Source organism: Mustela lutreola, chromosome 4 (assembly GCF_030435805.1).
Source record: "Mustela lutreola isolate mMusLut2 chromosome 4, mMusLut2.pri, whole genome shotgun sequence".
Taxonomy (NCBI): domain Eukaryota; kingdom Metazoa; phylum Chordata; class Mammalia; order Carnivora; family Mustelidae; genus Mustela; species Mustela lutreola.
The window spans coordinates 188,287,037-188,303,237 of NC_081293.1; the positions used below are offsets into that span (position 1 = coordinate 188,287,037).

General features: G+C 49.5%; 1 protein-coding gene across 4 annotated transcripts in view; it reads right to left on the reverse strand.

Moving 5' to 3' along the window:
- Positions 1–3,756: 3,756 nt before the first annotated feature.
- Positions 3,757–16,201, reverse strand: part of HIPK2 (homeodomain interacting protein kinase 2) — a 181,647-nt gene continuing 169,202 nt past the window's right edge. For 2 of the 4 annotated variants that reach the window (XM_059172010.1, XM_059172009.1), the window contains exon 15: positions 3,757–15,817. In XM_059172010.1, coding sequence (XP_059027993.1) covers positions 15,233–15,817 — 585 coding nt within the window. In that variant the 3' untranslated portion in view covers positions 3,757–15,232. The remainder of the gene's footprint in view (positions 15,818–16,201) is intronic. The other 2 variants (XM_059172012.1, XM_059172011.1) reach the window with 1 other exon arrangement.

The window sequence follows — 16,201 nt, forward strand, 5'->3', positions numbered from 1 at the left end:
TATTTCACAGTCCAACTGTTTGTCACTGGTATAAAGAAATAGAATCAATTTTTGTGTATTGACCGTTCCTCCTACAGTCTTGCCAGATTGACGTGCTAGCTTGAGTAGATCTTTTTGCAGACTGCTTAGGGTTTGTAATGGCAGGATTATGGCACGTTTTATTAAAGCATAACATGGGGCATCACCTTTCCGGCTCCTGAGATCAATTTCCCTATCTCTCTGTCCAGCTGCTAAGCCAATGCTATGTATTCTCTCTGGTTTAGACGTTACAGCAGGACCTCGCTTTCAGGGACTGGTGTCTGTATGAATCGGGATAGCTTAGTTGTTACAATAAACAACCCTAAAATTGCAGAGTCTTAAATATAATAATAATGCTCGTAAATCTAGGGAATGAGCTGAGGTTGCTGGAGTGGAGGTGGGGGGGGGGATGGGGCCACTGGGTGAGCGGCGGTGAGGACGACACGGGATGTGACGAGCACTGGGTGTTCTACCCAAAGGATGAATCACCAAATTCTGCCCCCAAATTAAGAATACACTGTAGAGGGGCGCCTGGGTGGCTCAGTGGGTTAAAGCCTCTGCCTTCGGCTCGGGTCATGATCCCAGGGTCCTGGGATCGAGCCCCGCATCGGGCTCTCTGCTCAGCGGGGAGCCTGCTTCCCCCTCTCTCTCCGCCTGCCTCTGTGCCTACTTGTGATCTCTGTCAAATAAATAAATAAAATCTTAAAAAAAAAAGAATACGCTGTATGTTAACTAACTTGAAATAAAACAAAAAAGTTATAAGACCATTAAAAATCTATATATAACAAAAATACTTATTTCTTGCTCTTTTGTGGTTTTGTCCCATGTGGGTTTATGAGGCGGTCACTCAGTGTCCTGGGCTGCTTCTGTCTGGAGGCCCCACCGTGTCTAGGCCCTCAGAGTCCTTCATTGGATCTTCCTCATCTGGCCAGAAATGGAGGGAAGAGAATGTGGATAAATGCGTGACCGTTTTTTTAGGGCCCTGTTCTGGTCATATTTTTCTGCAGAGCAAGCGAGGACTTATAATCTAGCTGTGTGTTCAGTAAGAGGAGGGACTTGGCTTTGGGGTTTATGTGGCCAGTCTTTGCCAGATGTAGTATTAAGGCCATTTTACAGTTAAGGAAACTGAGGCTCAAGAGAGTAAGGAATTTCCCAGCTTTCACGGGTCATGGACAACAGCTCCTGGAACTGAGCCCGAATACGGCAGACTCCCACGCTCCCGAATCCTATGCTGTCAATACAACCTTCTCTCCTATGCCTCCCTCCCCGGTTCCTGGGCTAGCTTTCTTTTCTTTTCTTTTTTTCATTTTAAAAAAATGTTATTATTTTTAATTTTTTATCCTTTCTCAAGTTTTCATTTAAATTCCGGGTAGTTAACTTACAGTGTAGTATTAATTTCAGGTGCAGAACTCAGTGAAGCTTCAGTTCCATACGACACCCGGGGCTCAAGGCCTGCGCTCTCTTCAGACCGGAGCTGTTTCGATTTCCTCCCAGCTCGGCTTCCTCCCGACGGCCGGGTTTTCCTTCTGGCCTTTGAGCTACCTGCTGGTGCTTTGTGTTCTCCCGAGCCGGGTCCACAGGCTTAGTCTGCAATGGGTAAGGATCCTGAGAGCCACTGTAATAAAACATAAGACATTTAAACAGAACAGAAGAAGACACAAAAGCTGATGTCAAGTGTTATCCTTCCAGGAGTACCTGTCCTCCTGCGTTGTTTCAGACGTGCTGTCATACGCCAAAGTCTCGTGAGAAAGGACTGCGGGGCTCCTCTAGATCGGCACCTGTAAAACCACAGTGGAAACCTGGAGTTGGATGGTCTCACGATACAGGCTGTCCAGCTCCTCGATGTTTCTTCCCTACGGAATGGGGATTAGGGTTGTCTCTGGGCAGGAGGTTTTTTCCAACTTCAAGCGGTGCCAGAAGCGTAATGGAATTAGATCTTCTGAGGGAGATCTGCTGGAAGAAAACAGATCTCCCAAGGGGAGCTTTGCACGGCCCAAGTGGGACATACTGTGAAGGCGGGGGGTGGTCCAAGGCATCTGCTTTGAATCTCAGTATGGGGGCACCTGGGTGGCTCAGCCGGTTAAGCATTTGTCTTGGGCTTGGGTCATGATCCCATGTCCTGGGATCGAGCCCTGCCTCAGGCTCCCTGCCCAGGGGCGTGTCTGCTTCTCCCTCTCCGAGATCTTTCTTGCTTGAGCTCTGTCTCAAATAAATAAATAAAACCTTAAAAACAACAACAAAAAAAGCTCAGTCCTGACAGAAAGGAGGGACTGAACAGGTAAGCTCAAAGGTCATGAGGTCACGAGGCCACCATCCCATTAGTGTCATATCTATACTTTGCCTTTAGTGTATTCTCTGGTTTTCCACATATTTAATATTTGCTGAGGCTTAAATATTCTAGGTGATTGTTCGAAAACAGTGAAGTCAGACTCATAAAGAACATATACCTGGTTGTTTGGGGGAGGCTCCTGGGCAGGCATGACCTCCATGTCTGATCCCTGGTGGTGCGTTTCTAATTTAAAACTATATATTCTGAGCCGAACTATGGAAAGAGCCTAGATGTCCATCAACAGATGAACGGATAAAGAGGATGTGGTGTACATATACAGTGGTGACTGTGCCCAGGGGCTCCCTGTAGTCAGGGCCACAGGGGGAGTGGGAGGTTTCCGACTAGTCACAGAGGGAGCTGACGAGATCAGATGGCCGGACGAGGTCCAAGAGCGTTCCGGGTCTTCTCCGACAGCTCGGGAGCTTGGGTGTCAGAGCAGAGCCGTGGGTGGTAGGACAGGTCCAGCAAGCAGGTGTGGCAGGAGCACGGGCGGCAGGAAGCTGAGGGTGCAGGTGAGAAGGTGGATGCGGTTTAGGCCGCTTGTGAGCTCGTGAAAGCAGGAGGCTCAGCTAACAGGGGCTGGGAGTGGGGCGGTCCTGAGGTCCCCCCGACCCCGGCAATGGAAGGCAGGCTAAGAACGACGGGTGAGAACCCCAGATCCCTGCGCATGGCTGGTGAGAATGCAGAACGGCAGAGTCGCTGGGGATAGTTGGGCGGTTCCGCAAGAAGTTTCCAGATAATCCAGTAATTCCACTCCTAGTGCACATCCAAAAGAACTGGGATTCCTATTTCTGTACTGATGTCCACAGCAGCATTAGTCACAAAATCCAAACACACACACACACACACACACACACACACACACACAGAACAATAGACGAATGGATAAACAAAATGTGGCATTTAGATACAATGGGATGTTACTCAGTCTTAAAAAGGAAGAAGAATCTGATGCATGTTACAAAATTGATGACCTCGGAGAAGACGGGTACAGGAAATAAGCCAGCACCAACAAGTAAAGGGCAAATAGTGTAGGATCCCACTTCCAGGATGTACCCAGAGGCAGAGAGGAGAAGGGTGGAAGTCACGTCTGGGGGTGGGGTGCGGAGGGGAACGGGGTGGGATTGCTTAACAGGTGCAGAGCTTCTGTTTGGGACGATGACAGTTCTAGAAACAGCTGGTGGCGACGACTGCCCAACGGACCAGGTGCCTCTCGGGAGGCCCTCTCTCTACAGGCTTCCATGGTCATCTCGGCCGACCGTAGGTGTGGTGCTGTGTGATGAAAGCGTTCAGGGTTAAAGGACTTCTGAAAGGTTAGCTAAGTCCCCAACGGTGTTACTTGGACCAGGAACCTCTTTAGTCTTATAGAACTAGTCTGGTTCTAGAAGAAATAAGCATGCCAGGCCAAGTTTACAGTGATTCCAAACAGTTTAATGTAATTCCAAGACAAAGTGTGATTACATTTCTACACATATACAATATGCATATGTGAGTTTACAAATTTTAATTAATAACTCGTTTCACCTCAGAGACCGAAAAAATGATCAAAAAGAAACTGTGAGTAACAAGCTATAACATAGTTCACCACAACGGGACCCCCCTTTCTCACCCTACAGTTAGTAATATTACAATTAAAATAACTATATTCTTCTATAATTTTTTTCTGTTAAAATCATCTCATAAATTTACAATGCTATTATTAGTTTCCAAGACTAATATAAATTCACTCCATTTTTCTACAACGAAAATGATTATTAATTTAGAAGCACACGACATCATGATGAAAAACACAAGCATTTTAGTAGCAAGGACTTGATCAGTTAAGAATTATTTTTCTTGTAAAACATTCTAAAGCCAAGTAAAATATCCATTCTTATAACATACCTATAATATGAGACTAAGGAATAGGTTACATAGAGGTCTACAACACATTGGTTTGCTTTTTTAAAAAAAGTAGACATTTATAAATAAAAAAGAAAAGAGGGACAATTCACATAGGAAAAAGAGGTACACGAGAAAATACTGTTGCACGCAATAATTTTCACAAAGATTAACATGGATTAACACTTTTCATTACAGAAACCGTACAGTGAAGGAACACAACAGACCGGGGCTTTCATAGGGCTATTGAGCTGAGATGACCTGGTGGAGGAAGATATAGGCAAGGTGACCTTGGGGAGGGAGCCGTGTTCCTTGGACTGTTGACCAATCACCACCGGGTCTCCTCTTCCCGGCTCTCATTCTGGGGAGTGAGTCTTTCTATCCAGTGTCCGGAACTCATGGGCAGTTGAAAGGTAAACATTTCTACAGATCTGTTCTCTTTCCACTCTAATGGATCCCGCTCTTGGAAACGTGATATCGTATCAGAGGCTGCAGCTCATTACATATGGTCAACACAAAATGGGATGGAAAATTCCAGTCGTTCTGATATGCTGCCCCCCCCTCACTCATCTGTGCCCTGGAGGCTGGGGACCCAGAGAGAGTGGCGGCCCCCCTCAGGGCCACCTGCCTCTGCTGTGGTGAGGTGGGTGACGAGAACCCCGCACCAGGCCTCGGGCCCACCTGGGGAAGGGGCAGCCTGGGGCCGGCCCCCCGGCTCGTGGACGACGCCATCGCTGCCTGACTTCTGAAAGCTCCTCTTCCTCCTCATCCGTAAAGCTATACTCGTCCTATCAGAAATTTGGTTTGATATATATATACACTAACATATATATCACCATCTATCTCTACACAGTGGTTCTACTAAACTACAAAGTCTCCTGCCCCAAAGTAGGACTTTCTGGTCTACTTCATTTGGTTACAAAACGCACACAAAGAGGATGAGGAGATGCTTTGGGGGCCAGAAATGATTGTGCCCTGGAAAAGCCACGGAAGACAGCTTTAAATGAGCAGTAACACAAAAGTGAGAGGGAGCGTGGAAGGGTGGGGGGGAGACCCGGAGGCAGAGGCAGCGCCCACGGGGGGGGGGGGGGGGCTGCTTGGAAGTGAGGAGAGGCGAGTGGGGTGGGGGCCGCTTCGTGTTCCATTCAGAAGTCACAGAAAGCTACAAAGGATGGGCATGGTCAAGTCACTTTCCACTTCCCAAGTTCTTTCTTATAACCTGAGCCGAAAACTATTAAAATAATAATAATAATAATAATATTAATAATTAATAATAATGATAATCATAATGATAAATCCATTGCCCCTTCCACCAAGCAAGTGAGTATCTAACAGGGAGGCAAGACCACCGCTCACGAGGCCAAGTGGGTCCTTCTTCCTGGCTCTTGAGAGCATCCTGGGAGTCCTAGATGCCTGCGTGGGGGGCTGTGGTGGCAGCAGGGGGTGTGTGGGGGTGGCCCCGGAGACACTGACCCGGACAAGGAGTAGGGAGGCCACACCAGGAGAGATCTGTGTGGAGCAGTTCAAAGGACACTAGAAGGAGCCAGTTTCAGATGCAGCGTCCTTTTTTTTTCGAAGCTAATTTCTATGCTTCTAGTTTTTAAACATATGGTTAAGCCCCAAAGACAATGACATAAAATTAATTTGATGAGTTTCAAGCAAAGGAAAAGACCAAAAGGAGGGAAAGCAGGAGTATTATTAGGAAGAGTGAGATTTAAAAAAAAAAATTTTTTTTTACCCTAATGTTTCTTACAAGAACCTGTCAGTCATGAGAATGTACGGTCCACAGGGGTCACAGGGAGAACGCGAATGCATTCAAATGAACACACACAAACAGTTCCCTGGTCCCAGGCGTCCTGCAGTTCGCAAAGTCTTATCTGCTAACGGAATGCCCTTTATCACAGCAGGTCCTCTGCACTTGGGTTGTGGTAGGAGAGAAAACAAGAAACAAACTAAAACTCTTAGGGGAACCAGCATGTTCTAGGTTGTTCCTAGGAGACAGTGGAGCCCACTCTCTGAAGTGTCACAGGGACCATCTCTACTTCGAGGGTCTCAATGACCCACACTCCTCCCCCAGCTGCCCCTTGGTTCCCCAGCCTGTCCCCTGCTCAGCAGCACTTAATAGTCTGGAGGGAGGAATCTAGTGTCCCCTCTCCCACCGACCTCGGCTTCAAATCTGAGTTTGACAAAGAGTAAAAAGTAAACACATCCTTCTGCATTTATTTTGTTTTAAAGGAGAAAAGGAATGAGTGACAGCAGGTATGTGGAAAGCCCAGCCGAAGTATGTGGGCAGAGGGGCGGCTCCCCTTGCAAAACACCGATCAGAATATTGCCAGGGGCCCAGAAATAGCAGCTGTACCTTCAGGGCCGCCTAAATCCCAGTGTCTTTTACTGCCTGGTGACTGGAAGTCAGTGGATCAACAGAAATTAAACACTCAGATCAAGACAAAAATCAACAAACCGGGTATCTGTTCTCTCTGCCTCTTCCAGGATGTCAAAGAGAAGGCCTCTTTGGAGACAAGCATTGATACAAGGCATGAGGTCTTCACATCTGGCCCAGGCTACGGACTCACCCCCTTCCCACTCAATCCAGAAATCTTTCACATTCTCTCGCGTTCACATGGAAACCAGTAAGTAACGTGGAGGGAAACGCTCGTGTTGGGCTACACAATGGTACGGGTAGAAAACACCTGCCTTGGAGGGGCATGGCCTCCAACTAAAGAGGCGATTGCTGGGGTCTGAAGATGTCAGTTAGAAACAGAAATTTTCTTTAAAAAGTACCAGTTCAAATGTAAACTATAAAACACTTTAACTATAAAACGTAGCCAGAAATATGCTTAAGTATCCACAGTCAATTACTTAGTTTACGCATTTAAAATGTGGCTCTCTTGATATCTTAGAAGGCTAACAGCATTTTACAGTAGCTAAAAACATATATACTTAACATGTGCATTTGAATATCACATTTCATTACAACACACAAAGAATAATCTCTTCCTTGGTTTAATTTTTGATGTAAAGATCAGCTATTTTCAGAATTCACTTAAGCAACAATGACCAGGGTGTGCATTAATCATTATTTTCAGCCCACACAGAGTTCATAGTCTTTTAAATCCCAAGATCAAGCTGGCTACATGATTTCAAAAAAGGCTAAAACCAGGATGAATGCCCACATTTGAGGTAATTATTGCCATTAGGTCACAGTTTGTGTAAGATAATGTATCTAAAACCTTCCTTAAAAAAAATCTTTAGGTGTTCTGTCAGAATTCCAGAATACCTATTGAAACCAACCAGGATCTCAAATTCTGATGAGCTGGGTTTGCTTCCAATGGAGTCAAAGTTCTAGAAGGTTCTAGAACTCGTGTAAACTACCTAAGAATTTAGGCAAACAAGCCTGGAGCCAGTCAATAGAGAAGTTTTTTTTTGTTTTTTTTTTTTTTTTGTTTTTTTTTTTTGTTTTTAAATAAAAAAGAAACAAAAACCCACCCAACACAACTGAGGAGATGTTTCATAACACATGGTAATAGTTTTCTAAAAAATTAAAAATCTCATCATAAAGCATTTCTAAATTTTTATCACTTTCAACCAAATTAAAAATGCTTCTGCATTACTATTAATCTCATACTGCGGCAAGAGACTCTCCTTCTTTATACCCTAAAAGCTGGCTGATTTTTCTGTTTACATGACCGTTCTCTCCATTTCTTTGAGAAGAGTATCTCCAAAGAAACCCTTATCTGGTTCCTCTAAGAGTCATCTTGGTTTTTCTCCTTCTCTCTCTCTCTCTCTCTTTTTTTTTAACACAAAGAAAAAAGTTCCTGGACACCAGACCCACACACGGTATTTACAGATTTGGTGTGAATCCCGCATCTGGTTCTACCCAGAGCTGAAGAGTGGATCGATTATAGAGACCAGAGTTGTCATGATATTTATCAGTGCAGTAAAAAATAGTATTTTAAAAAAAATATATACCTTTAGTATTGCCTTTCTAGAATTAACTATAAGCAAGAAAAAATTTATTATTTTTTTTAAAAGAAGAAAAGAACACTTTTTTTCTTCACTCCTAAGTTTGTTGTAGCAGCACTACTAAAGCTAGTTGGTACACTGGAAAGGAATCGGAAATGAATTCTACTGTGAATCAAAAGAAACGCCCCTAAGATTTTCTCTAAAAGTAAAACGGATTCTGCCCCTTCTGCTTGCATCCAAGTCAGGGCTTCCTCTCATTCAGACCTTCTGCTGGGTCGCTCGCATGAGGCAGGGATGGGGAGGGGCGACATTCCTTCAAGGCTTTTCTTTCCACACACACTACACACACACTACACACACACACACCACACACACACACACACACACACACACACACACACACAGAGGAGGTGGCCGAGGAGGCTGGTGGCTGCGAGCTCAGTTCTGGAGCTGGGCAGACCCAGGTTCAAGGCCTGCTCCCTCACCAGCCGTGTGACCCTGGTCATGTCACCAGCTCTCCAAGCCACATGCCTCACCTGGAAAGGGACAAATGGGGCCCCTTTCACACCGTTATTATGGAGACTAAACAAAACAAGGTAACCAGTGAGCAGTTTTGAGCACAGTGTTTGGCACACGGTAAACAGAAGTATCATTAGATGGTTTGTCAGAAGGCATGAAGCCACTCATTGCTGTTAATTAAAAAAGTGGAACAAAATGGTATCTCAGTGAAGTCCTGATGAACACAAATTTCACTAGAAACTTGGGAGATTTTGGACCACCGTCGTATTTCCTTTCCTTTAACGCGTGCTTTCTCAGAGCGTTGCTTCCTATGGGTAAAGAGGGCGTCCATGAGGGGCCCATGCGATAAGCTCATCCGGGGCTTGGCCTGGGGCCCTGCACACTGGAAGCATTGAGCAAATGCTGCCTCCAACTTCCTGGAGGGACACTGCACCTTTTAGCAAACGGGCGACAGCCAACACGTGGCTCCAGTGCAGCCGTCTAGGGTAGGGGCCCTCAGAGACCTGTGGGGAATGAGGAAGATCTCTGACAAAGCATCCTCTGCAGGAGGGTCACTTCTCTGTAAACGCTCACCACATCTCACAGGGGCGACTGGCTTGGAGCTGGCTCTCCTGAACTTCTGGAAGCTGCGAGAGAGATGTGATGGACTGCTACTGGCTTGGGCCATCCTGGGGTGCAAGGGTGCCAAAAGCCTTGGGAAGGTTTCTATTGCGTTTAAGGGTCGTTTTGCCATCTTCCATTCTCTAGCAGCCCGACTGGGATTTGACAGAGTCTAGTCTGTGGAGATTAGGAGGGAGAGTCCTAAGGCATCAAAGTGGGAAAGCACTGACACGCCCAGCGCAGCCCCGCGTGCACCCGACCCCCCGAGCTTCAGTCAGTCTCTGGGACAACGCGCCATCAGTCAAGCCCAAGTGTTCGCGCGGTGCCTCCAGCTTCCCCAAGCAGCAGCATGTAGGGTTACTGATCTCCACTTCTCTTAAAAGATGAATGCAGTTTGAAATCAATGCAATAATAATAATAAATAAATACAAGTCAGGAGAGAGGTCAAAGAGAGACACGTGGAATCGCATCGCTGACGATGTCATTATTGCCCGGAAAGGAAAGAGGAATGCCATTTTGTCCCTATCTGGAGGTGTCTTTGAGAAGGGTTCTTTGGCTAAAGAAAGGAACAGTTACACCTTCCTTTCCAATTTGTTAAGGACAGCTCTGGCCTGTTCAGTTTTGAGGCTTCCCCATCCGAAACTGGCGAGACACAGCAGAGCCAGAGCAGCATGCAAAGTGCTTCCGGGGCCGGAACGCTTCCTGGCAAAATGGCTCACGCTAGTGTCGTGAAGTCCCAGGCCAGGCCTGCGGAAGGGTCCTCGCCTCCCTGCTGAATTCCCTCTGCTACCTGAGAGCACCTCGTTATCTTCTTTCTGTGATCTGTCCTAGCAGCTCCTGGGCAGGCCAGCGGGGGCCCCACTTCCCGACCCCTGGTCCCAGCACCCGAGAGGGCCTGGGATGAAAGCTGGGGCCAGCTCACGGACACACCTCGCTTCACCGACCACAGCCCGTCAGCAGTAACTCCTTAAGCCTCCTCATCTCCTTCCTCCAGTTTCCAAGAAAGTCTGCTCCACTCACGCACACACACTCACACAACCCAAATCCTCCACCATAAGCTTGTTCAAAAATGAGTGTTCGCCCTTCCAGAGATCTGGTCGAGGGAAAGCAGCCTCTCGGCCGCTGTGCTGATCTCCCCTTCCCTTCCTTACATCCAACAGTCTGGTGTTCGGGCGGGTTGACTCTTCCAGGGTGAAGAGTGCAAGGCCAGCTGGCTTCCCCAGCCTGCAAGCCCCTCACCGCCAGTAAGGCCAGAACGCAGCTTCGGTCCAGGAGACAGCCGCTGGTTCGCCTCAACCCTTCCTCGCCCTCTGAACGCGATCAACCACATGCACCACTTCACAGTTTTAACTGGCATCAAGCCTCAGACTCTCCCACCGGTCAGCCTGCTCACCTTCCCTTGGAAACAGCCAGAACGCCACGAACGAGGCACTAAGTGCAGAAACATGGATGTGCACGCCCAGACGCATCAGCGAGAACCCCTGGGGCAGAAGCACATCCCCCCGACTTCCTGAGGCTACAGACAGCTACATGGTTCTCCTTGACCTGTCCTTCCCAACCTTCCCCTCTTCCGCTTTGCTATGCCTCTTCAACTAGAGGTGGTTGAAGAACAGGTGATGTTCTAGGTCATTTTATGGTCTCAAGGACGAGGTTGGCATCCCTCTACTTTAGAGAGCTTGGTCCTAGGGATGGGCAGGCTTTGGTTCATCCGATTTGCTGGGGTGACTCAGAGCCTGGAGGAAGGTACGGGAGATCCGGGCAAGTGCTACGGAGGGCACGAGGGGGCTGGCCTCGCACACGGGGGTCTTTTGATTCTGCAGCTCTGTGCTGGGGACCCGAAGAGGAGGGTGCTGGGGGACAAGGGGGGGATGCACTCCTGTTTGCCGGTCAGCACCAGGGCTGGGCACGGCCTGACCTCAGCCTTGGTAAGCCTCAGTAAAACCAACAGTTCAACCTAAGGCCTGTATTTCTGGGTTGGGTGGGCAGTATGTGGGCATCTCAAGCCAATTTTAAAAAGCCCATCACAAACTAGGTATAGTGCACCAAAGGGATGGCTTTGAGGCCCTGCTGTGCTCCTCTGCGGGCCGACGCTTTCCGGAGGCCCTGCCTGCCGGTGTTGGAGGAGCTGCTTGACTTTGTCAGTGCTCCTCTGGCCTCTTACCATCCCTCCACCTTTTTTCGGCTCCTAGTTTTGTCCCTAGAATTGCACGCCGAGAAGAGGTACTGGGGGCGGGAGGGGTAAGGGGGAAGAGATTGGAGAAGTGGGCAGTATGGTTGGTGAGTGGGAGGAGGGGAGTGAGGCGCAAGGTACCACCTGCCTAGCACCCTTACATCCGCTCATTCTAGCCAGTGGCTTCTAGGAGGAGACCACCTTGTCTGCACTGAAGGAGGTAAGAGCCACACCTCCGGGACACTGATGGGAAAGGGACATGTGGGGCAGCCCTGGGCAGAAGGGCTTATCTTTTGCATGACAGGTCAGTATCAGATGTGAAGCAGGCCAAGAATCTAGTTAGCGGATTCTAGAAGCACACGAGAGCACAGGGAATGTGGGAAAGAGCCACAGCTGAGGGCCGGGCCCTGGAGGTGCCGCCTCACAACTCTGCCCAAGCCACTGCGACTCTGGGAGAGTACGGCGTCGATGGTAATTGTGTTGTCAAGAGTCCAGTCTGGCCTGTGCACAGAAAAGGTCTTGATTCCTCTTCCAACTTTTGTTCTGTGGAGGATCTTTCTTAATAGCTCTTTGTGGACTAGAGAGGACAGAAACAATTTTCCTAATTCCTGGATCTTTCCTTTTTGTCTTTTGTTTTGTTTAACAAAACTGGACACTGCGTGTCCTTCCTGCCTACTCATACACTCACAGATATAATAAGTTTAAATATTACAGAGAAAACACGAAGATACTGGGAATAAATGTGCATTTAAAACCCCAGCTAAAATATCAACATGATGATCTTGATAAAAATTACAGTGGAGATAATCAGAACAATTAGGACAATAATATTATCTTTAGGAGCAGCATGGAACGTTCATTCCTGATCTGGAAGAAAACAAAGAAAATCTCAGGTGAAAGAATGAGACTTCCAACTTAAGTCGACAAAGAAATTTTCTTTCAAATGGAAGGCTACGTTGTCTTTTCCCAGAGGAGATCAGATCTAGGAAGGGCTGGGAGTCAGCTATATGAGGGGACCCGGATGCCACCCAGCAAGGCCGATGCGGTCTCACGTGCAGCCAAGACTTCTGTCGCTGGTCAGGAGGAGACGGGACGGGGCTCTGCTGCCATCTGGCTGCTGCCAAGTCAGGACAGGCCGGTTTTCCAGGCTGGCTCTGAGAGGGCTCTGGCTCATGTGTCCTCCAACGACTTTTCTCCCCCACTGTCTCTGGACTGGTCTTAGGGAGATGGCCCTTCCCCATGTCCCGGGAAAGGAGCATCCATCCATCGGTCAGTTGGTGGGTCCCCGAGGAGAGTGTCCTGCCCTGGGGCGAACCTCTCGCAGGCTCACTGGCCAGGGCCTGGGGGCTGCCCGAGCGTGTGCCTCCGGTGGGTCATGGTGTGTTTCCTTCCGGCCTCAGGCCGGCACTAAGCTGGTTCCAGTTCGGGGATCTATTTCTTTGAAAGACGAGCAGAATTCATGGTTGGGGAGGAGGAATTTCCAGAGTTATTTCACAGCTAACAGCTAAGGTGATGGTCTGGCTTTGTTACCGAATTAAGGTGATCACGATAAAACCATTGTTCACAGCAGATGGTTGTGGGAAACGGCAGGGGGCAGGGAGCAGGAGGTCAAATTGCCCCAACTGGGAGCCATCTCTTTGCACCTTGGAGACTCGGCTTTGGGATCAGTTAGGACTCAGTATCAAGAATCAGACAATTAGGGCCACCCTTTTAAGCCCCATCTAAGATGAGAGTCTCCCAACATTCATGTACTCAGAGTAATTTTGCTATGAATAGAGATATCCCCCCCCCCCCCCCGGCAGTGTTCAAAGCCTGAGAAAACTTCCAGAATGTATCAATGGTACAAAGAGGGCAAGGGGCAAATTTCTTTGGAAACTTAAGCGCCTGTGGGAGTGTTCCAAAGTGCAGTGTAAGACCCACTCGTCACCCTCATAAACGTCTCTCTGACCTTCTGCCCACCAGACCCCTCTAACACCAAAAACGAAGTCGAGTCTTGGGCAGGCCTGGCAACGTGAGGAAAGATGCAGCAGCAAACAAAGGTTGATGGTTGTCTACGAGGGAAGGATCCAGCAGAACTGGGAGAGCAATATGCAGTCGGCGCGATGAGAGGACAGAGGTGTGCAAGAGTGTGGGGTCGGGGTGAGGGCCTGGGGCGGGCTCCACCTCACAGACAGCAGGAAGGCTGTGCCACGCCCGGAGGTGGCAGGTGGCCTCCTCTCCCCTGGGCTTCCGTATCAGGAAGGAGGCAGCCACCTGGCAAGGCCAACATTCCGACAACACGGGGGGACCTCTGCCCCCACAAAGGGTAAGAGCTGGGCCCCCCAAGCAAAACGAGGCAGAGTGGGGGGAGGTGCAGGGTGGGGAGTCTCTCGTGCTCTCGGTCTCCAAAGTAAAAGTCAAGGTTGGTCCACCCACCCACCCATCTCCCACACCTCTCTTAAGCTCCCGGGGGCACCTGCCCATCCTGCCCCCTGCTCCTGTCGACTCCCCGACACCCCCCTGCTAGCAGACAGCTCAAAAAAGACAACAGGTATCAAAATTAACTTAAATTAAATTAAAGTAAAAAGAAAAGAAAACAAGGAAAGACCAGAGTAAAATGCTGCAACAGCACGAGAGAAGAGCTGAGCTGACGGGACTCGCCTCAGTGCGCGTCTTGGAGTACCGCGGAATCCCCCTCACCCCGCGTCTGTGGGTCGGTAAGGCACTAGGAGGGACCGGTGTCAAACCCAGGATGCGAGAGCCGTGATGGCGGCGCCGAGGGACACACGGGGAGGGCGGCATCCGCGCTCACACCCGCACACACTCGCCCACGCTCACACACCTGGACCACCACACTGCTTACATGCCTATGTTCTATCACTTTTTTTTTTTTTTTTTTTTTGTGCAATTACGTTGAGGAATAGTCTATTGGTATCACTGGAGTTGAACACAAAGTAGAAAACGGGGGTGCTGACTGCTACATTCTACCAGGGTGTCGGCGACGACCGCTAGTCCTATGCTACGTGACTAGGGATTGGTTCAAAGAGAAAATAAACCTTCAGGAAAGGAAAAAAAAAAAGAAAAACCCTAAAGTTTGCAACACACAATTATAATGACACTGGAGGAGTAGCATTGCTTAGGGATTTATCCAGAGTGCTCCGGAAGAGAAATATGCCCTCCTTGCGGTGGGGAGGCGTCCTTCGGCCTGGCCACCCCTACCCCAATCAGTCCTGACACACGAACCACAACTGGGCTTGGCCAACCCCACGCAACCACTCCCCGCAATATCAGCCTCCTCAGGCCACGGCCTGACCTTCTAGAGGGCTGCTGACCCTTCAGAGTTCTGGAAAAATCCCTAATTCTTATGTTCCATCATTAAAAATCTATTGGATTTCCATATCAGGTGTCCCCGACAGCAAATTCTTAAATGTCACTTGCCGCCATATGAAAATAATCTTTGAGAAGTTCATAGATAAAGTTCTTTCAAAAACTGGGCCCCCCCCCCCTTCCAGAATCTTCCGTCGCTCTCTTCTCCTCTCCAGCTTGGTGCAGAATGGGTTCGTGAGCTGTGTTCTTTGTTACTGATGCTTTCTTTTTTTTCTTTTTCTTTTTTTTTAAAATAAAAAGCATAGAATTCCCCTTCCTCAATCCCTTCTTTTTTAAAATGTTCTCTTCTCTGCTCTAAGTCCCCCACCTCCTAGTTCAAGTTTCATTTGTATCCGTCCCTGCCCCCTGCCCCCCCTGCCCCGTTGCATTGTTTGTGTGCCGCATCTTCAGTATAAAAAGCCCAGCTCCCCCTTGCCCCTCCGCCCTCCTCCCCTCTGGCCATCCCCCCTCCCCTCCCCTCCCCTTCCAGTGTTTATATGTAAGGGTACTGGTTGACCTTGGCGGGGCTCAGTGGGTATCCAGTGTAGACGGTGGAGGCTGGAGAGGCGCTGATGTAGGTCTGGTGGGCAAACTGGGCTGGATACTGACTCGGGTGGATGGTGGGCGAGGGCAGGACCCGGGGGCCCATGCTCACGGGGACCTGGTGGACGATGCTGGCCGGGTAGGCAGTGTGCTGCACGGTGTGGCGTGCCGAGCCTTGGGAGGCCACCAGGTGGGCCACGGTGCCAGTGGAGCCCAAGGCCGCGGGTGCCGTGTAGGTGTAGAGGTGGGGCTGGGTGGGGAGGTGGGCTGCTGCGGCTGCGGCGGCCAGGTGGGGGTGCACAGTGCCGTGGCTGGGGCTGTTGTGCGGGAAGGAGTACGGGGCCTGAGCCATCGTGGGGGTGATGTAGGCCTGCTGCCGGCGGTGGCTCCCGGCGCGCTCTGCGGTGATGTGCTGCTGAGCCTGGAGAAGGAGAAGCACCAGGAGAGGGCTGCATTGGGGGCCAGACACGCGGGAGGAGAGACAGGGGAGCACGAGGACAGGAAGGGGAGGAGGGAGAAGTGGGAGGGAGGATGGAGAGGAGGAAGAGAGAGAGAAGGGAAGAGGGGAGCGGGGAGGCAGAGGAAGAGGAGGGAGGGAGGAGGGAGAAGTGGAGAGGGAGGAGGGAGAGAGAGAGAAGTGAGAAGGGGTAAGAGAGGAAGGGGAGGAAGGGGAGGTGGCAGGTGGCAGGGGAAGACAGGGGAGTGGGGAGGAGGGGGAGGACAGGAGGGGAGGCCAGAAGCCACAGGAGTGAGGGAAGATGCCTCTCTTGTAGGCTGGGAAAGCAACATCAGCCTGGCCTGAGAAAGGAACGCTTTCCCGAGTCCCCCGAGTC